Below are 22,957 nucleotides of genomic sequence, written 5' to 3'. Positions count from 1 at the left end.
TCACACACTTACAAGCTTTGAGAAAATGCATTTTTTTTTAGCAGGACTAGAAAATCGAACATTGGCAGAGGTGCCAGCACCAGGTTTTAGTGACCCTGGTATTAATGTTTGTTTGGGATGAAAACTCTCCAAACTTCACAGAGAATCAAGGAACTGCTATAAAGAGTATGATGAAATATTGCAATAATGTAGAGAGGTAGGAGGCTGTCAGTAAAGCAACCTGGGCATCTTTAAAAACACAGCAAAGCCACAAACTGGCTGCCTTCATCTGCATGCAGTAATTCATGTAAAAGGAGGCCTAGTCTTGATATCTGTATGAAGCTATGCAATTGCATTGTAAATCTGAATTTTTAATTAAAAAAAAAGTTTTAATATACTACTTTGTGTGAAGCCAGTGCATATTTTTTTATCCATTTCTGATGATGTTAGTTATTTGAGATGCACCTGTTATTTGGAGCCACTTATTCTCATGGGGCTTGGTGGGTGGTCTGTGTTTTCTCTGGTGACGGACTCCTTTAGTGAGACACTTCCAATAGTGGAAGTGTCTACCCTTCAACCGGCTGAAGTATTATTTAAAATAGAAATAAGCCTAGAATGAGATATTTTTTATGCAATGACCTCTAAAGAGTACAGATAACATACGTATTAGCTTTTGTTTTTGAAATTGTGTTAGAGTTTACGGGATATTACGAAAAAGGTGTATTATTTTAGAAGCTTTAGGGTAACTGTTGAATAATATGTCTCTGCATAAAAGGGAAACCTGTTAGCCAACAAAAACATTTAGTGCATTCTTAGCCCCACAAGACAAGAAGACAGACTTTGTCGGGTGTGTAGGATTCCTGTTACTCAACCACTACTCGGTTGTATCTGACAAGAACAGAAATGGACGCTACTGTCCTTTGGCTTCCTAAAACCCCTAAATGATGTCGCTAAAAGTCGATGATGAAACTCCTTCTGCTGGCAGCAAACTGATAACGTAAACCCCTTTGATGCGCACACTGCATTCCAGCAGTTTGACAGCGAATAGACATGTAGGTGTCATTCTTCTCTGAAACGCTTAGTGATGGATGAGAAGCTGAAAAAAGTTCAGGTCCAGAATCCTACACAGACCATTTTGAAGATGCTTTAAGCATGCATTACTGCAAACAAAATTATTGAAATATATTATTGAACAAATGTCCACAGAGAAAATTGTCTCATTTTATTTGATAATTAGCTTTCAACCTGACCTTTTATCTGCTACTATCCATTGCAACTTTGACCAAAAGTGATGCTTTTTAGTGCAAAGTAAAGGCTAGAAAAAAGTTTTTTTTTGTTGTTGTTGTTTTTAAAAAAATCAGGAAATCCAAATTGAAAAGAAGTTTAATCTCAGAAGCAGCTTAGTAAGGCAATTGAACTAAAGGATAGTTTACTTAAGTTGATACTAAAAGCCACATCAAAGCAGTGCAGTTAAACTCTTAGTGGAATAACTGAGTCCTCAGTTTACTCATTGACAGTTTACACATCATTGCTAGTATAAGTTGGTGTGGCAGTAAGACGTTAGAAAACTTTAAACATGTGGCATAGGTGTTTACCAGCAGTTCCTTATTACTATATATAAGTAGCAGCATATTTTTTTCACCTTTTATATTTGGCATCTTATCAATTTTTGAGATGGGGCAAAATTAAATCAGTGCAGACAATTCAAATTTTGGCTGTAATCCGCTGCTCTATAATGAAATGACATCTTTCTTAGAAATTTTGGAGAACTTTAGCGAGGTGATATTCATAGCACTTCTAAAGAGAAGAAGTCATTTCTTTCTTCATTGTTTCCTGAACCTGGTAGCTCTGCCTTGACATCATCATTTATTACCTTGCTCATTGTTATGGTAATTAACTGGCATTATTGATAATGATGATTATCCGAGATGATTGAATTCCTCACAGGGCCCATTATGCTTTGTGAGCAGAGATATTTTATTCAAATGAATAACATAATCTGTGTAGTGAAAGGACAGAGGACAAAATGTGATGTCTGTCTGCACCCTGCTCTCACATTTAATAGGGCTGATGGGGGGGGGCTCATTGCCAGGGTTGAAATGGCTGCTCATGCAAATGTGCAGTTACAATACAGGACAGCTGTAGACCCAAACACTGTGTGACATACTAATGTCACATAATGCTGGGTATATCAATTTGATTGTTTAGATAGTATTTAATGGTTTTGAGGAATAAAGGTTTTTATATGCAGAATTTCTGCACCAAATGTAACAATTAACTGCAATAGTAACATACTGTAGCCAACAAGATATTGCTATTTGTGTTTATGCAAAAGAGTTGAAGTTAAAATTTTAAGCTTGCAATAAACTGTGAGCAAATACACACATTTGATCTAATTTTAAGCCTTTTTGATCTATCATGTCTTTCCTTCAAAATGACTACATCAACAACCTCATTAATGTTTGGAAAAACATTCTGAAAGCTCAAATATACCAACCATAGCGTATTTTATGGTTGTAGGACCCTTTAATTCCTCTGTATCCCTTCAATAAAGGAATTATAGCATTTAGGCTAGCAGCTATTACTTCTTTTATTATCAGTTATTCTTGAGATTTTCTTGATCTAAAAACAGATGCTCTTAGTAAATTAAGATTCCTCAATAAATCATTGTTTGACTTTAACAAGGAAAACATTTATTGAACATTTTAAATGCATTGCAAGGTTAAAATTGGTAATAAAAAAAAAAACCAAAATTCTCAGTGGCCACTTTAAAACTTTTGGATAGAATATACAGTATTTAAACCAAAGAATGATTTTAATTCTAAATGCAAAATGTAAATATTTTCAGCACAGTTTCAGATGAATAAATGACCTGAATGGGTTGTTTGATGAGCAAAAAGTATGACTTGGTCATTATACTGCAGTTGGATTTTTAAAAAAAATTTAAAGTTTCAAAAATTGATTTATCTCTATTGATATGTTTAGTTGTTTCATCCTTAAATGGGTTATACCTCAGCAGTAGGCTGGTTTGTCTGTTATGGACATGCTTTGTCAGCTCAAACGGTTTGAGAAAATCTGTGGTTTTATCTTTCTTTCTGCGGGGCTTTCACTGTTTGGCTTCGGTGTTTCCACTCTTCATCATTTCCTCTATTTGTGATGTTATAGTATATAATAGCATTTTTGCTGTCATATACTATGTTTATTATTAAAAAGTAATATCGTTAAGTAAATTTGCAATAATATTTATTACAGCCAACGTCTCCAAGACCTATACTAATACAAAGTTGTGTCATGCATGTTCCATAGCGTTCATAAGTCCACCAAGTACGCAAAATATAAAAAAATTATTGGGAAAGCAGCACATGCACCACAGTACTGAACAGATGTTTCCTCTTGACATGTTTTGCTGATCAAAAGAAAAAATCTTTTTGCTACTTTGAGTTGGGATTCATTAGTTTGCAATCACAAGCTACAGCTTTAGCATACACTTATCAGCCCAAACATTATGACCACTGAAAGAAGGTTTTCCATCAACACTGGGTAGTTGGAGCTGTATTTCATGAAGGAAAAAGGGTAAATGTTACAATTTAAGCACTTTCTCACTAAACAGGCAGTATGACTGATTTATAATGATCTGTAGAAATTAAGGTAATGACTCCTTGAAGATCCACTAATGAAATAAACAAAGGCTCAAAGACAGCCCTATTGCATTTGAAGTTGTTGAAGAATTTAATGTATTTATTGATTAATACTGTCCTGCTAAGGCTATATGGGATGTCCTTCCCAACTTAAATCCACCAGAACAATAAAGCAGAATACGGTAATTACAGTAGCTTAAGATGGGTTCACAAAGCAGTGGAAGCGGGAATCCAGAGTCCTATTTGTGTATCAAAAGTAAAGTAAAGTCAACTCTGCTTTAAAAATTGCAGAAAGCACTATGTACAGAGAACCAGGCTGCAGTGGCAGTGAGATGCTCTGATTAATGTTTTGTTGGAACACCTTGGTTACTTCTGTTGATTTTAGGTATTTAAAACGATTTCCCTGAACAGTTTTGCTGATCTAAAATTGAGCTTTAAGAAACATGAATAATGTGACCTTCTACACCATAGATAGTTAAAACAAATATTTCAGCAGTAAAAAAGCAAGGTTGAAGTTTTGATTTGGTCTCCAAATTCTCCAAATCTCAACTAAGATTCCAGTATGCTTCATTTGCAAGATTAACACTCGTTGATTGGTGCCAAACAATCTACTGCTCAATGCCTTCTGGGTTTAATTTTTGTACTTGGGGCTAAAAGAAAGCCGACTTTATGTCTGACTGGTGGTCATAAGGTTCAGGGTAGCTGGTGTAACTCTATTCTTTATCTATGCATGCTGATGCATCACATGTGCTTTAAAACTTCATTCCCTTTTAATAATTTTTACAATTTGTGTTTTTGCTGAATCATATTTTAGAAGAAATTTAAAACTCTGTTTTACCATCTTCTTGTTTGGTCATCTCTCTCTATGTCTCAGTCCAAAGCTATGTTGCACTGAGAACAAACTCATATGGGTTAACAGGAGTCTGACAAATTACACCCAACACAAATAGAGGGAGTTTTTATCTTAGAAAGATACATGCTAAGACTGAACTCTGTTAAACACACAATCCAATCCCAATATATAGCCCAAGTGTTTACCCGTCTTTTCCCATTACCTTTGCATAAACTGCTTTCCCATTTTCACCATGTTCTACATCCAAATTGAATGAAAATGCAACATTTTCTAATTTTACTAATGCCATTAATGCATAGAGCTGTGTGTTAAATTATGAACGTGCTTTGTTTCACTTTGGAAAGATGTGATGTAATATCTTGTAAGGGGGGGTTTGCTCATTATTGCGTTTTTCTCCCTTTTTTTGATATGACCATCAATTTTCAACCTTCCGCTCTGTATGCCCCAAACTACTTGAGAGAAAATCCACACCACTGATGATTATTAATTTGCACCATTCATACAGTCAGCAATCATTATAAAGATGTTTCAAGAGGAAATCTTGTAGGTCATTAGGCACAAAAAAAAAAAAGCCTGCATACCTTGTTACAATACCAGTTTTGTTTTAATTTTAGGCCTTTTTTCACCTTTTCAGATGACCCATAAAACATGGAACTGAAATAACTGAAATATTTTTTGGAGAAACCAGAAGAAGAAAAAAATACAGGATGGTATTGGAAGTGTGTGCCCTCCCTTATAATTGAGTGTGTATCTGTCCTCAGAAAAAAATCCACCACTTTTAATTACACTTTAAAAGGAATCTGTAAACACCAGCCGTAATCTGAAGTTCCTTTAATTAACCCCCAATAGTGCTTTTCACAACATAAGCCATGATCTATTGGATGCTTCCAAGGCATCAGATGGATCTCATGGTCAGAATTTGTTTTTTGGTATCACTGAAGACTCATGGTTTGATTAAACAATGATAATAAAACTAATTTATTGTTGCCATTAGGCTTAGAGCAACATTAAAGGAGTGTCTGGCAAGTACCTGCTGGTCACAGAAAACTTAGATATGCTTAATCTGTCTGTAGTCTCACAGGAAAACATTAAAGGTATAGTGGAGGATGTTCTTTTCCCGGGATGGGTTATCAAAATAAGTGGTCCTCCTAATTATCAATCATTCTGGTGATGATATGTTTACATTAGGTCATCCTATGTGCTCGTCCCTATTTTTACTTACCGATGGTGAGTCTGACAGTAGAAAAATTGGAAATTTTGTTTTGAATAGTAAGCTTGTATGTGCAATGCAAACAGCAACTTTTAAAAAGAGCATGGACGAGGAGAAATGGGCAGGTCTTTTCAAAAATTCACGAAAATCCTCCACTATACCTTGAAACTGACATTTCACGAATAGGAGGTCGAACTGTTTAAGCATTATGTTTGGTGCTAAAACTTCACAACAGAGGAAAAAAAAAAGATAATAAAAATAGTTACAGTATAGTTATATATGGTGGTCTTTAGGTGAAAATGGGGCCCAATCAACACATAATGTTAACACAAAATCTTAAGGCTTCTTCTAAAAATCTTATGAAATGTTTAACAAAAGCTTAAGTCAAGTTTTGACCTCATAGAAAATGCTTCAAGAAAATATTGAAGTATGTGCACATTTTTGCAATAACTGTTTCAGTTTGTTTGGGATCAGCATTGTTTTGGGTCTAGCTATGATTAAAGGTGGAAAAATTTTTCAAAAGTTTTTTTTATTTTTAAAACTAAACAGGTATTGTAGGTGTGCAGACCTTTTTCATGTCCTCTGTACCCAATGACTCATTTTTTTTTTAAATAAACTACACTTTAGTTGATTTTCATTTAAAATGCATTTTTTTTAACCTGTGTTTTTCACCTCCAAGCTCCTTCCAACTTTTGTCCAAGCACACTGAAGATTATGTCTGTAAATTTTGTAAAGGTTGTAGTGAACATGTTGCACACAGAGTCCCATATTGTTGACCATTTTATAATCATGCAGTATGTCTAAAATGTAGGGAAGCTGAGGTACACCTTGTTAAACTGCCTCTGTGGCTCTTCTAAACTTTTAGTAGGGTGAAGGAAAAGGTAGCACCAGCAATAAATGGATGCAAACCCCGACAGTTTGAGAGTAACGTTAAAAGAAAATGAAAGTGAGATTTTTTTTCCTTACCTCCTATAAAATCTGTGCAGAAAGGAGGGGAAAAGGGCTCAATACGCCCTATAACTTTGTGCAATCAGAATGCAATTCCCTAGAAGCATGTTGGATAGCATAAAGAGCTCAGGCTCAGATTAGAATACATTTACTCTGCTAACAGACACCTTCCCACTGTGAAACAAGTCCCACAGTTGCAGTAATGAAAATCGCTCCTGCTACCTGCCACTATTGACAGATAACAAGGTTAAACCCTGGAAATTGTGCTGACTGCATGGGTTCAAGGTAGTTCTGCCACCAAATGTGACGTCTGAAGACCGGTGTTACTGGCAGAACATTGATTTTTAACCAAAGGGACTTTCTTTAGACTTTTATCCTCAGTAGGAAGCCCTCATATTTGGGTGACACTTGGTGAAATTTGCATCAACCAGCTAAATCTGCTTTATTTAAAATCTAAAAGTAGAGGACTAGCATCTGCCAGACACAGACATAATCTTGAGTGTGCAGCAACAAATTTAAGTTATCTTGTTTGCGTTGATGGAATAGTCATGTAAAGTGTCCCATAAATGTGTGAAGGATTTCTGTGTTGTCACAAAAGATACCCTAATGCCTCAGCCTGTTATGGATAATTTCCTGGCTTACTAACGAGTGTGCCGTTTGTGTCTTTTTGCACATTAACCTTCTCCGCCGATCGCTGCATGCAGATAACTGGGAGCAAAGTGGCGGTAAGTAGCCTATTATTTATTTGGCTTTGAAATCTTGTTACGACTTTGTATGTGTCTTCATTTCTCCGAACCCACGCATCCACACACAGATATGCACACACTTCAAGGCATTGTGTTTCAGACAGCTGGTTAGGAGCGCATTCCAAGCTGTGCGCATAAGGTCATTGTTATTCCTTAGATTTGTGTTAGATTTTTATAAATAAAAGTAAAAGACATTTGTACAGTCTGACGATTTTGGTAGATGTTTTCTTTCTGCAGGTTTTCTTTCACAGTGTTATAAAAGAACTATTGGGTTTTGAGTGATGGAAATCCATGGACTGTTTTTAACAATGTCTTATTCTTAACGATAATGATTAATTCTGAATAATACACAACTTGGTGCACACTGAAGACTTCTTGCATGAAAAAGCTAAAATGCACTCATGGACCAAACCACAGTAAGGATGCTACGTTTTTCTTCCACCAAGCATTAAAGCAGTAGGTCCTTTGAAGGTGGCTGTTGGATCACAGTGTCATGGTTCCTCTTCGAGAGTCTTTAAGTTTGAAAGAATAATTTCAGTCAAAAACAGAATCCATAAAAAGTCTCATTGGGTAACGTCTTTTGAAGTGTGGAATTACCACTTTAAGTGTTGCCGCTTAAAGAGCTCTTTGATTGCCTTTCGAGGGCTTCATGACGGTTAAGCAGACTGTAAGGGCTAGAAGCACCAGCGAGGTTAAACGGTGCTCTATGACCTGGCTCTCTTTGAGGCATTTTTTTTTTTTATTGATTACCCTTTTCAATCTTTGTTAAACAATTTTTTTGTACTTGCTGTGAGCAATAGGTTTATCAGCTTGGCCTGTGCGGATGGCTACCGAGTAGGTTTCAATCTGCAGTAATAGCTACACTTTGTTCGGTAAATGGAAAAAGGACAATATTGCCTCATTTTCGATCATGACCGCTCATCTAAGATGTGAAGAGCTTTTTTTTCCAGAATCTCCGCAGACCTTTTCAAAGGATACAGCAGGGCTTGGTTATCAATAATTTAGTTTCATTTGAAAAGCTCCCAAAAGTGTTTGACCTGGGTTTTTTTTTTTTAACCTTTGTGATAATCCAGCAGCTGGGGCAAATAGATAGACCCCGTACACTAAAAGCCTTGAGCTCCCATTTGTGAAAGCCCCATTGAAAGAGAGGATGGAGGAAACGGTATTTAGCATGGTTAGCCAATCGTGAACTAGTCGAGTCCCCCCCCTACATTTCTGTCAGATTCCTATTTTCACGCTGTCAGCGTGCTGTGTTGAGTGCTCTCAGATGTGCCAGAGGGAAAGTGTTGGTTCTGATGCTCCATTGGGAAAACATGAGTGTAAGTCCTCTGTCTCAGCCATGAAATCTCTCTGGCACTTTCTCTTCTGCTAGTAAGGAATGAGCTAGGAACAGAACGCTGTGAATTGACTTTCATCACTCTGGCCATTGTGGAAGTGTGCAAAGAGTCTCATGTTGTCTTTCAAGCTCCAACCAAAAAGTGAAGAAGATCGAAGCAACATACCTAGGTAGTAACAGGCTTGCAGACAGACTTAAATCAATCAGTTGCACTGTATGCTGCATGGGTGGGCAACAACAGTCCTGGTGTGCCACAGTCCTGCAGATTTTACATGCATCCCTTCTTCAACACACCTGGAACAAATCAATGGTTAATGATCAGGCCTCTGCTAACCGTACCGGCATGCCAAGGAGGTAATTTGGCCCTGTGTTTCAGATGTGTTGGAGCAGAAATGCATACAAAAGCTGCAGGACAATGGCACTCAAGGGCCGACGTCGCCTTTTGCTGGTATACTATATATCTCAGCGGCTCTATGGTGGTTTTGCTGCATAGCAGTCTGTAAGCACTGGCCTGATTTACGTCAGAAGTCAAGGTCCATCCGTCAGTGTCTGCTGCTGCGCAGTTTCTGAAAGTAGACTTCCATCTTGTCTCGTCCATTGACGGACTCTGCAGCTCAAAAGGCTGCTGAGACTTGGGATGAGAGGGCGTGTGATCCATTTGTTGAAGAAACGGCAGAGGAAAATCTCCAAGCCACAGGAAATGATCAATACCTGTACAACTGGACAGATGACTGCTTAGATGCCGGTTGGCTCTGAAATGTCAGGTTGTGTGATGGTAAATAGGGTTGTGTAAACAACTGCTCTCTGAATGTTGTTGTCAGTGTGCAGATTAGACCAATGAGTCCAGAAAGCCTTATACCTGAGAGAGAAAAGGTCAGAGCTGGTTGCAGTGTTGCAGAATTTACTGGCATTTTCTTATTTCCTCAGAAAAACCAGGTATGGATTGTGTATGCACACAAAATCTGTATTGTAAATGTTAAACTGTGGCTGGATGTATGGCAGAAAGATAAGAAAATGAAGGCTCTATAGCATAAGCAGTTTGAAAAGTATGTTTTAATACAGATGGTTTTTATAAGGCTGACACTGATACCTTTTATTTTCAGTTCGGTCTAAGCGATCACCTATATCTGCTGCAGATATTTTTTTTTCTTTTAGATGTCAATTCTTGTAGCCATTTTTTTTCTTACTTACATTAACATGATGGAAATGACTTAACAATAAAACATTTAAACACAAATCAAACAAAATATTTTAACTATAGATGGCAAAGGGAGAGACAATAGATGCACTTCCATTGATCTTAAGGCATGGCTGCTGGATGGATGAAAGAATTGGCAAACGCATGGAATTCATGGCTGATGTCGATACAGGAAAAAAAAATAAAAATCACCCAAAGTATCGGCCGGCCGACGTATCACTTTTATCTATTCTATTAAACTCAAACATCCTCTCCATATTTGCAGGTTTACTTGTGCTGACAATATGTGTGATACATGAGTTAGAATCAACAAAGGAGTTAATTGCTTTAACTAAAGAATAGGTTCATATCAGGTTAAAATATCAACCATTTATATTAGCTTTATTAAATTAGCATTTTTGACGAAGTGTGCACATTAAGTATTTTTTTTATAGCTGGGGATTTTTTTATTTATGTTACTGCAGTGATTTATAAAAAATAAGCTTCATTAGTATGGGAAATAAGCCCTTTATGCAGTGTTGATGAACATAGTGACTGGTAGAATATGTCTGTAGTCTGGGCTGAAATTATAACGGGTCGGTGTGAATAGCTGAAGATGGACAAATTGACCTGTGATTAGAAACAAGCTGAAAATCATGACAAATATGTACTTTTTCTAAAGCCTTTTACTTGGAGTTTCTAGTGCTCTCCCTTTTTTTTCTTCCTATGATGGACTAATGTTCTTGAGTTTTGTCTGACTAATTTTCTTTGGAAGGCCAAAGATGAAAAAAGCACATTACATTTATAGCTTTCAGACATGCCTAAATATCTATTACATTTCATTTAATTGTATCAGACATTATAATTCTGACAGACAGCATTATATAAAGATAAATTATATCAGAAATGTTTTGATATAATGCACTCAATTTAAATTTCCTTTTAATAACAGAACTATGTTGTTTGACTTTCATGCTAAGATTTACTGTTTCATATTAAACTACTATCTTAAAAGTTTCTTTGCTGGTTGACTTCAAATAGTCAAAAATCAGCAACTAGGAAATGATTCTCTTAAGAGTTTTAATTCACAGTTGAACCTTTGAGTTATGTGAGAATATTTACTCTCTACTTTTGGTAATAAATAATCCTCTTCAACAAATCTGGTCTGATTGTAGCTTGTATAAGCAACATTTTTCAGTAAATAAAATATAATGTATTAATCAAATAACCTTTCCCGGTACTCGTGTTTTTACTTTATCTTGTTTGGAATGGGTCAATTATACTCACAAGGCTGATAAAAAACTCAGATCACATCAATGTCAAAATGTATATATAGATATGAATATTAAGGAAACTATGAAGAAATCCAGCCTTCCCGCTTCCATTTTATTCTTTCGGCAGAGTTTTTGTTTCACACAAGCTATTAAACTTGGTGCTTTGGGTTGAGGAGATTTGATGTGGCACATGTCCTTGATGCTTTAAAAGGACGGCAATGAAAAATTAATCAATAGCGTGTGCCTCACATGCCCTAAGCCAGTGTTCGCCAGTCACCATTCTATTATAAATTAAGATCAAGGAAACTTGCTCTGAAGAGGACTATCTGAATAAGATTTTTGTTTGATTGGCTGAAAGCTTATTTTAGAGTTCATCTTACGACTTCAACGTTTTTCTTGGAGTTATATAAGAGAGGATTTATCTGACAATCCTCTAGTTACTGGGGACACTGGGTCAGAAGTTTTCCATTTTAATGGGTATTTAATATTAATTGTTTCACTTAGTTAAATTGTTTAATAGTTCTCAGAATTTGTTTTTCCAATCTGAAAGTGTAATTCCTGATGTCTTTATTCAAATGCATCAGGCCGTGCAGCAGTAGTACCCAATGCTCTGAAAATGAAGTCCAGATGCGGGAAGGATTGTCTGAATTGATTAAAAATCTTCAGATTTGCTTTACCAGTTTGCACATTTTTCTTGACTCCAGTAAGTCTGCAGTTGAATTATACATTTCAGAATTGCTAAAGCTTATAGTTATCAAATGTCCTCTGCAGACTATTTCACATCCAATATATAAAACATGCCAAACAGTTGCTTGAAAGTGGTAAAAAATCAGTGTTTCTTCTTTCAAAGGGAGAAAAGATCAAGGCTCCCATTTAAATAAAATTTTGCCCATAGTTTGTTTTTTATTATTAAAAAAAGGCTTTGATATTTTTTCAAGGTTACAGTCAGTTCAACCTCACATCTATTTTTTCATGTGACTCCCATGTCTCAGGAATGACTGAAGGAACCTGCAATACAACAAACACAGACGTTGATTCAAACTTATCGACATTCCGCTTACAACATGATTTTCAAAGGTCAAGGTTACATTTTAGCAAAGCATAACAAAGAAATATATCCGCCTCTAACTGAATTGTTGTTTCATAACAAGCAACACATCATGGAGGGAGAACAATCAGTCATGGCGCTGTTCACTTCAGGCTAACCAAATGTTAAATATTCAGGACTGATGGATGTAAGCAATCATTTCCTTTTCAGGATAAATACTTGGAGTGACATATTACATTTTCTTGGCAGAATTGTATGTGACTCAGTGTGTGTGGGCATTTTTTTTCCCAGTTTCTTGACAAATGGAGCACAGGTGTGGCCTTGGGTTACGTACTCCACAGAGAAACTGAGATATTAACGAACCTGTTAGATTTAATAAGTGTTTAGTAGACTTTAAGTTACACTTGGTAACCAGCGAAGCCTAGAAAAAAACCTACATTTGCAGGGTTTCCGTGGGTCATTAAAAATCATTAAAAGTCATTTAATTATTATTTTTTAAATTAATGCCTTAATTGGCATTAAAATTCATTAAATGTGTTTATTGTGGCATTTAAAATACTTTAATTTGATAAAAACAATTTCGTCAGACATATTATATCACCGTATATTTATGTGGAACTGCTTCCGGTTGATCGCAAAGCTGGATGTTCAGAAAAGAAGCTTGAGTCGGAGAAAAAGCTAGAGAATGGGGATAAAAAGCAAATTTCAACAAAAGTGGTCGGAAAACAAGGAATTCGGGACATGGCTGCAGCCTGTTGATGGGTACCTGTTGGTGGCATTAAAATTATTTCTAAGAACATTAAAAGAGCATTAAAAAGCACTAAATTTGAGTTATTTATTCCTGTATAAACCCTGATTTGATAAATACTATTAATATTTTTCCATTTTATATTGCAAAGCATTTACTTTAAACATTCACCCAGAGCTAAAACTGAGCTTAACGATGTCTTGAAATGGCTCAGTTAAGTTCAGATTATTTTATCTGTGGCACTTTTATGCTTTGGAGACTTTTTTAAACCACAGTAGGCTTACAAAATGTTTTTAGTTACAAAATTTTCAGTTATTTTAAGTAAGTTCTCCACAGTTCAGAAAACAAAACAGATTTATATATAAACAGAACAATCCTTAACCTTGTTTCTAGAGATTACATGATTTAAACTTATTATAAACTGAAGAGTGTAATATTGTTTGTCTTATAGCAATGACTTCATAACTTTATTTTCATTCTAACTTATCTCCGTTCACAAAAGCAAAGCCTAACAAAAAGAGGGAAACCATTGAAGCACCAGTAAGTAGCTGTTTCAAGCAGCAATTGTGTCCATCATTAATCCCTCTAGTTAACAGCCAGGCATAATTGGAGGACAGGACAAATACAGAAAACAATATAGTTACTTTATTGCTGTTGTTTCTACCCCCAAAAAAAAAAGTATAATTGGTATGTGAATAGAAAGCTGTATTAGTTTTAAAAAAGACAGTCTTCAAAAAACAGAAATGTAGCTAAAAATGAAAAGTTAGTTCTGCAATAAGAGGAAACAATTTTAAACATTTTTTTTTAAAGATATTGCTGTTTGTTCAAGACGTGTGAGCTGAGCCCATGTGTTGCCAAGTCAGCTTTATTTGTACCTCTTCTTTAACCAGCACCTATTTTCTCTAAACCAACGGAGGACCTCTTTAATCTCAGTAGGAAGTCTTAGCCGTGTGTTCCCCCAGTCTTTGTAAGAACCAGTGTTGAAAGAAGAAACAGATGGCTGAAAAACAGTTGTAGGCAAGTGTCCAATTACTACTCTAGGCTGTTTTTTGTTGAAAAGGTTCATCAACCCAAATAGCTTGTTCAGTCATTTTCGCTTTTATTATTTACTGTGTTGTGTAATGTTAAACTTTACGTTTTTATAATGGCCACTCAATTTTTGTTTTTGCGTCTCATTTTGTGAATGACTCAACTTCATTCACTCATGTTTGAGTTTGACCTTTACATACTGTGAAGGAGCTGAAGTTCAGTTGTGACAGAGGGTGGGCTGTGTGGGTGGGATTAGGTCAACATCAGCTCCCGCTGGAGGTCCCGGGAAACAAGGCTACTTCGCCATGAGCAGTTTTCCTTCAATTTGGGGATTTATTTATATTTTTTTTTATCAATGTTTATCTCTCTCTTGTTCTCTGTATCTACATTTCTACATCTTTTAGAATATTGTAAAAAATATTTTTCACTCATTTGATAAACAGAAACACTTCTATTATACTGATACAGAAACGGTACACAAGCAATCAAATTACCGTATATTGAATATACAAATATTTTACTACCAGTATGCTAAATCTGAGTTTTACTCTCTGAAATAAGTAACAAAAAAAGCAAACAACAATGATCTTACTCTCATAATCAACTTTTTTCTTTCGGTCTACTTGGATTTCCATTTGTAAAAAAGAAAAACAGTTCATCAATAAATATCTGGGATACATCTTAAGAACATGTATTCACGCAATAGTAGATGGTGCTTTTTTGTCTATTTTTGCCCAAGATTATCATACTACCAGCATCTTCTCCTGGCCCACATCTCCTTGTTTCTATATTGCTGTTTTCTTCAACACAACTCTTTAAAAAATGCCTTTTCAAAACCAGAAACAATCACTCTTCTTCAATCAGAGGAGAGCTGGATCTCATTATTTTGAAGGGAACATGAAAGGCTGAAGTGGTCCCAGTATGCTGATATTGGATTGAACAGAGGCTGTGGTAGAGCTTTATAGTTGCTGTGCTTGTGGTAGTGTGTGTACAGCAATGTGTGTATCTGTAAAAATGGCTCACCAACTTTCTTTGTGCTATTCTGGCACAGAATGGTGCAGATGGTGCAGCGCGGGTTTAGACTCTGGACATGGAGGCATAAAGACACTGACTCTTTTCAGATGAGATGGAGGAGGGAGGAAGGAGTCCTAGTTCTGTTGATTGCATATCTGTAAATTTAGTTCACTGTATGCACATCCCCTTACGACTGATGGACCTTGTGAAAACTAGCTTTGCTCAGTTGTACATCTCTCCCCCACAGCTCTGTCACACACTCAACAGCTCCGTCGGCGCACTCGGCTCAGCGGGAGGCTCCTGTGGGGCCGCATTAGGCTCCATAAACTTTATAGCATATTTTTACAACCCTTCTCTCGGTATGCATCTACCATCACAAGCCACCGCATCTGCTTTAACTGTTCACACAGCTGTGAAATTCTGTGTATTCCCATGTTTTATGGTTGCTTGCTCCTCTAGTCATTCCCCATTTCTTTATTTGTTTCTTTAGCTTTTAGATATCCCCTACATCTGTGTATATTTAGGAAGCTATTTGCTTTGTTTGATGGTGCGGATTTCTTTAGCTGGGTGTCATCTCCAACTCAGTGCATGCTTTGTCTCAGTATTTTGAGATTCTTGGAGGATGTTTTGCATTAGGGGAGTTGATAAAGGGCTTCCCTTTATGGCCCCTTTTCATGCATGCCTATTTATACAAAATACAAACTTTTCTCTGACTTCTACCAAGAACTTTAGTTGCACCTTACAACACAGGCTAGTTGTCCACTCTCCAAAGCTGGATGCTAACAAGGTGCCTATCAGCTTGAGCTCCCTCATAGAGCAGATTTCTTTAGCTGGATGTCATCGACATTTCCCGTGTACTTGGCCACACATGAGTAATGTCTCAGAATCACCTCATCAGTGGCCAGTTTTCTCCCTTATTCCTCTGACAGATCTACCCTGTGAAGATTGGTGACACGATCAAGCAAGCTCACTGGCTGTGTTTCTCCTCTGGCTTGTGGTTTCTTCATCATCTCACACTTAAGAGACTGACCATAGTGTTAAATTGGCAGCTTTTAAGCCGTCAACTGGCACCATGTGGCTGCTTGGATGCGCTTTCATCCCTTGTGAGTAAAAGAGCCGAAAATAAATAAACAGGCTTGAATTAGTCATTTAGTGGTAGATGTATAGATAGATACTGAGACTTTCTTGAAATTTTGTTGGTGTGACAGTTCAGCAGTGGCGGAGGATAAGGGGCGAATTGGAAATGCATGTGCTTGATCCAACCCAAATGCTTTCTTCATGGCAAGTGTCAAAGTTGCCTCAGCTTTTTACAAATTACACATTCTATCCTTATCTACCTTAAATTGTTTTATGCCAAGGTTTCCAGGGGATAAAGGCAAGATTGCTCTTCAGACAGTTATGATGAATTTTGATCTTTAAAAAAAAAGAGTTCATTATCTATAATCATTATCTGATTCAGGGTGTGGGGATGCTGCAGGTGTCTGGCCAGAGGCGTAGTACCAAAGTTCAGCACTTGGTGGCAATGGATGGCTACTAGATTGTAGAATTTACTTGTGCAATGCTTTATTGTTGGTATGCTGTTGTCCTACTGGTTTCCTTTGAGTTTCTGTTCAGCTAGGTGTACCATCACTACTGTTTCGAAGACATCTGAGGTTTAAAAGGCACAATAAGAGTATAATGTCTGCAATTAGTGTGGTTGTTTAGATAACCAGGGTGCTTCTGAAAACAAGAGATAATGACTCTGGAGGTGAATTTATATATATATATATATATATATATATATATATAAAAATGTGACTGTCTTTAACTTAAAGTTCTTTGATTTGACCTGTATCACTGTACATATTTATGATCAGAGTGATATTTTATACTCTATCCTTTTTTTGTTTTGCCTTTCACTGATAATATATTTCGCTACATATTTTATACCCAGCCATATCATTTTATGTTATTCTTCCCCCGTCTCGTGTCTTTACACAGAACCTTTCATCCATGACTCCTACAGACTGACACCAAGTCAACACCTCACTGTTTTCTGTTATACGATTTCCTTCAGAAAGATAAAAAGATTGAAGCCCCATAGCTCGTCTGAGCCCACTTATTCAAACACACGAGTCACATTTGTTTATAGATACCCTGTGCTCTTTGCATGTGGCAGATTGGTGGCTTTACTGTTTACTGCCGACCTTGTCTCTGAAGGAACAGCTCATCCGATTCTGCGTTCTTGTGTTCCACCTCTTTTGTCAACAACATGCTTCAATTTATAATACATAGCCATATGGCATTGTTGCTTTTGCAGATGAATTTGAGGTAAAATGCAGCATAATATCAGAGTAGTAATGTTCACCCCTGCTGTTATCTACACATATGTTGGAAAGACGACCGCCTCCTTCAAGTAGTGGCTGGAGTAAATCAAGCACTCTGTTTGAATGGGGCCAATTACTTGATATTGGCCCGAGGCTCATTTGATGGCAGATGTATTGTCTTCCAAATGGCAATGTGCTTGATGTTGGCCATGGGCACAGCGTGAGAGGGCACATCCAATCATGCTGAGATGGTTGACCTGTCTCTTTATGTCCTGAGTGGTTGTGAGAAATGGTCTTTTAATGCTGATCTGGGCAGATACGCTGGCCTTGATTCATGCAGCCGGATGGGGATTAAAAAACAGGACTTTAAAATGTATATAACTGATGTATATAATTACGCAGTCATTTAATAAGACGTGCAGGCAGTTCACTGTCATGCGTGAGGTGTTTTTCCCCTTACCTGTCAAGTTTTCACATGTTAGCTTTCAGTTGGCTGTCTGTGCTGCCGACGGGTGTTGTTTTCTGGGTTGTTTGTGTGTCACCTCGCATGTCTCTGTGTGAGAAGGAGGAGGAGGAACTTGCCACCACAAAAGAATGAAACTGAGAAGGAAAAACTTCCTTCCAAAGCATTTCAACTAGAACAAAAGAACTGAAAAAAAAAACTCTGTCTTGATGTTATTATCTCTGCACATCTTCACAGTTACTGATATAAATGAACTAAAGGTTCTAAAATTGTCATTTGAATTATGCCTTTCATCTCTCCGTAGTTTTTAGTGAAGCAGTTCAGCCCAAGTCTCTTGTGAGTTTCTTTTCTTCCCCTGTTTGCATTTCTGAACAAGCAGCATAACTGTAATGAATTCCATTATTTTAAAACCAATTACTGTTAGTTGGGAGCTTTTTTACCGCCACCGCCGTTCCCTCAGAGGAGCACTGCTGCTGTAGTGTCGACTGCTCTCAAACTCTGATACATTTCTCCCCTTTTTCCCAAACCACCCATACTAATGTGCTCTTCTAGTATATACTGTGTCTAACCTCTTTACACGGTACAATTGACTGACATTTTTTTAAACAAACTGTAGAAATCTGTGACATGTATTTTTTTATTATTATTTTTTTTTTTACAAATACATTTCTATAGAGCAGAATCTGCAAATATATGCTCTCATGCATTAGTGGTAGAATAATGTTAAAAAAATATATTATACCCTGAAGAAGTTGAGTATAGCCAGATACCTAACTTCATTTTGTAGAGGGAGCTAAAGATTAAGATTATATAAAAGGTATTTCAATTGCATGCATTTAGAGTTCATCAAGACGATGTCAATTAAGCATTTTCAAGGTGCTAATAAAAGGTACATAACTAGAAATAAACAGTAAAGGTTCTAAAAAGATATTTGTTAAACGAGTTTGTCTGTGTTTTTTCAGATGAGCTGCTTTGAAACTGTCTGAAAGTTGTCCATAACATCTCAAGAACATTTCAGACTTTAGCCTATGTAAGATAGATTGATTAATAGACAGTTATCTTTTTCTCTTTGATGTGCTGATGAAAAAAAACATTTTACTGCATTTAATCGCAATCAATTCCATGACCGCGCTCCCCTTTAGAGCTGTAAGATGCAAAAACAAGGACAGGAAAATAAGGACAACCAAGTACTTAGTTTATTATGAGACTAATAAATTCATATTGAATGACCATAAATTATACATAAAAAAACATTTTTTTTTTACATAGTTCTAGGTCTTCATTAACTGACAACTCTGAAAGGTCTCTTATTCTTTCTGTTTTGCTTTATTATATATAATTAATGCTTTAGAGTCTAACAGAGGAGGGATTTTTTTTTCAAGCAGTTTTACAGCCAGTAGTTTTTTTGTTGGTAGTAATTATACTCATTCATGATCACCAAGTACTTTTTTTTAATGGGGTCTATTAGAAATGTCTCCTCTTTTTTCCTCTCTCTGCCTTGGGCTAATTGGATCCAGCTTCTCTCATGAAGGGCTGTTTGAAGGTAAAACTTTTTGTTCACATCTTTTCAGATTTATGTCTTCCACATAGCTTACTTGTATTCAGCGTGTTTGCGCTTTCAGGTTGCACCCTTAGACGTTTGTACAACTTCTGCAGGAGAGCCTAATTGTGGGGAAAAAAGATGCATGAACTCGCCAGTTGCTGCCCCCTCCCATAATTACTTGTGCACAAGCTTAAAGAAAGCAGCAAGGAAAACTGGGGATTAGACACGTCTGTTCATTAATAGCCAGCCACTCATTCTGCTCTAAAGATTGATTTATAGCTTATTTAATAAGCTGAAAGGTTACCTCAAAACAGATTTTCTCCTTAATTGACCAATTTAGTGCCGCTCGATAAGCATTCATGTTAAGCTGAGCTTGTTTGAGGTATTTGTTCCTCCCAGTTCCTACCCCTTCCTGCACATTCTCATTGATATTACAGTTTCATGGTTATTTATGAGATGAGGTGTGAAATATTCAACATGTTTTTTCCTGATGTTAACATGGGGGTCCAAAATCAGGCCACAATGGCTCCAGAATTAGTTGGCATCACTGAATGTTCTCGTAATTGCCTCACTTTGCCCAGCAGCTGTCTGCTATTAGTTTTTTTTTTTTGTTCCAGATGTTATCTCATTAGAATGGCATTGATCATCCTAATGACTGTGGCAGAGATTATTGGTTCACATTAGTCTGACCTGCTTGCCTTCCCTCTTCCCTGAGGTCAAATGACAATGGCCTCAATTATTCATATGTGCAGCTGATAGTTAAAATATTGCATTGGCACAATCTTTTGCAACCTGTAGCTATAGTTAAATTTGCTTGTTGTAAAAAGGCCAATCTCCTGAAACTGGAATATATTTGAGGGTCTGTTTACAGTGTGATTATTGCATACTATATACGCTAGCATTAGATTTTCCTGCATTTTTTTTTTTTTTGTTAAATCATTTTATGGATCTGTAGAGGTCAGTTTACAAAACAGTGCCCTCATCTGGAAAATGTAGATGGTTTCAAACAGATTGATAATTTTTTCCTTTGCATTTAATCCAGAATAATAAGGGATCCACAATTAAGGGTTGGGGATGATAAAGAGTGATGATCAAATTATCCATTGCATAAGGGATTTTTTAAAACTTACTATTAATAAAAATGATTGAGGCTATCTCTGGAAGTTTGATGGTGCAAGCGTGTCTACAGCAGCCTTTTGCAAAAGGGTCATCAGCTGCATTTCCATTCATTTTCTGAATTGAAACACTTCAATTTTGGGGAAAAAACGAACACTTTTCTCACTTACAAAACACAAGGTTTCACAAGGTTTCTACTTTGATAGATTTATAAAAAAAAAAGCTTGTTTTTTAACTTTTCATGGTCATTATCTCTCCAATCTGATTTTCTTTGAACTACAGAAGAGTGACAAAAATTATTATTGACTAAATCCGGAACACTTGTAATAAAAGGAAAGTATTGACAAAAGAAAGTCATACTGTTCAGATTTTTACTTGCAAAAAAATATCCTTGTCTTAGTTATCCACTATTTCTTTCTCTCATAACCCATGAGGATATGTTGACATTTCTTGTTAAGTTCAAGGGTTGTGAACAGTTTTCAATACACAAAAGAATTAAGAACTAATCCGTTTCCTTGATAAAATATGCAAATTGCAAACAAAAAGCATTGTCCCAAGTCATACTATTGCGTCACTTCTCTTATGAAGACTGTCCTTCTGGGGTCTTTTGAAAAATGAGAACACAGAATAAAATGAAGCTGGCAAGACAAATGGACAAAGGAATAGGTGGAAGGTTGAGCACAGACTGAGGTGGACGCGACTAGAGAGGGAAAGTAGCACACGTCACATAAGAGATGGGAATATAGTTCAAGACAGGGAGAAGGAAAAAGCCTAATTACACTGTCCAGCCTGTCCCTTTCTCTTAGTGGTCAGAGCTGTAACTATTTCTGACTGAACTAGTTCCTGGAGACTAGCGTAAACCTGACACTGTGCATTTCAGTTGTCAGCTAATTTTCTTATATAACTCTTAGGTCTCTTTTTGCTAGAGGCTGTAGCGAAAAGAGCCCTCAGAGTTATATAATTATTGTATTAATCTGTTTCATGGCTTAGCATCTAACGAGTTGTAAAACAATAGCGCCCAGTTGCATTCATCTCGATGGTTCAAGTTGTCGGGCTCCACGGCCTAATGAAAGCTGTGAGGCATCAGTTTAATTATAATGTACTCGCCCGTTAGCGTGGAGAGATTTTTTATTTGGGGCCTTAATGAATTTCTCATCAGTTTGTTATTAACATTTTGCTATATGGGGCTCAAGTGGGGAAGCAGGCAATTACAGGACTTTTGTGCTCCCCGATGGACAGGAATTTGTGGCTGTGTTGATAAGAGAAACGACTTGTATAACTGCAGTGGGACTAAACAGAGCCGTGTTTCAGGACACTCACTACTCAACAGTTGGCCACTTTCAGAAACTACGCTGCGTGTACAAACTGCAGAAAACCTATTTTCATTTTTGTTGTTTTATCTAACAACTTTTAAGCTGATATTTATACATTATTATGCTAACCCTGTGTCATTTCAATGTGGTGTTGAAAGTAAAACTTTTCGTAACATTTTATTTTCTCTATTTAGATTAAAGTTGAAATGTTCACAAAACACTTCTGCAATTTAAAGCATTTTCTGGGTAAGGTGCTTAATTACTCGCTTTATCACTTTGTAAACAGGACTCGGTAAATCACCCTCTGATTAAAGGCGATGTCTTCACATTAGATGTCAAAGCCATTTGCGATGGTTGTAAATTATTTATATGCTCTAGTCTTTAAAATGAATGATCATTCTTTTCAGTTCTGCTCTATGATTTGCCCCTGACAGCTGCAACAGCTTCATGATTACCTTCAAAAGATTTCACATGCAGCAAGAAAAGAGATGTTTACTTGTTTTAAATAGGCAATACAGACTGTCCCTTTTTTTTTCTGGACTTCTGTTTAGTACAGGGGTTTTAAACTTGGCAGCATAAGGGCCAATCTTCTGCAAGTTTTAGATTTGTCCCTGCTTCAGCACCTCTGATTTAAATAGCGCCATTAACAGGCATCTGGAGGACATGCCGACATGCTGAGCAGGTAATTTAATCTCACTTATTAAGTCAGCACACCTGATTTAGTAATTGAGTGTGATGTGGTGAAGCGGGGACTTGTCTAAAATTAGCAGGGCAGTGACCATTGAGGACCAGATATTGCCCCACCCTTGGTTTAGGTGTTTACATTTACCTTTGTTGTATGTGTGTAAGGAAATCAAATAAAAATTGCACAACACAACACAAATCCTGACAGTTATAATGGAAACCATTTCAAAATAATATCACTTTACAAAAAAGATAAAAGAATTTCATTAAACATGCATTTTGAGCTGTAATTTAGTGTTTGCATGTGTCTTGACAAAGAAACAAAACAAATGTACATTGATTTACACAAACAACAACAATGCTTAAAAAAAATGAAAAGAAAAAAACCCTGATAATTTAAAGCCTAAAACATGGAGGAAATAATCACAGGAAAGCTTTAAGCTAGCAACATCTGAAAGTTCAATCAATTTTTTTTTCATAAAACAGTTATGGTTTTCTTTGTTGATTGTTATTTTTCCAAGTGTTAAGAGGA

General features: G+C 36.6%; 1 protein-coding gene across 5 annotated transcripts in view; it reads left to right on the top strand.

The window, feature by feature from the left end:
- diaph2 (diaphanous related formin 2) overlaps nt 1–22,957 on the top strand; it is a 497,594-nt gene that overhangs the window by 38,025 nt on the left and 436,612 nt on the right. For 4 of the 5 annotated variants that reach the window (XM_015388892.1, XM_015388900.1, XM_015388869.1 and 1 more), the window contains one exon: nt 7,333–7,353. The exons of the other annotated variant lie outside the window; for it this stretch is intronic. In XM_015388892.1, the coding sequence (XP_015244378.1) occupies nt 7,333–7,353 (21 nt within the window). The remainder of the gene's footprint in view (nt 1–7,332; nt 7,354–22,957) is intronic. 5 annotated transcript variants of the gene reach the window in all.

The sequence above is a fragment of the Cyprinodon variegatus genome, unplaced genomic scaffold, assembly GCF_000732505.1.
Source record: "Cyprinodon variegatus isolate N-32 unplaced genomic scaffold, C_variegatus-1.0 Scaffold19, whole genome shotgun sequence".
Lineage (NCBI taxonomy): Eukaryota > Metazoa > Chordata > Actinopteri > Cyprinodontiformes > Cyprinodontidae > Cyprinodon > Cyprinodon variegatus.
Note: the sequence above shows the minus strand (reverse complement) of the source record. Positions and strands in the feature narration are given on the sequence as shown.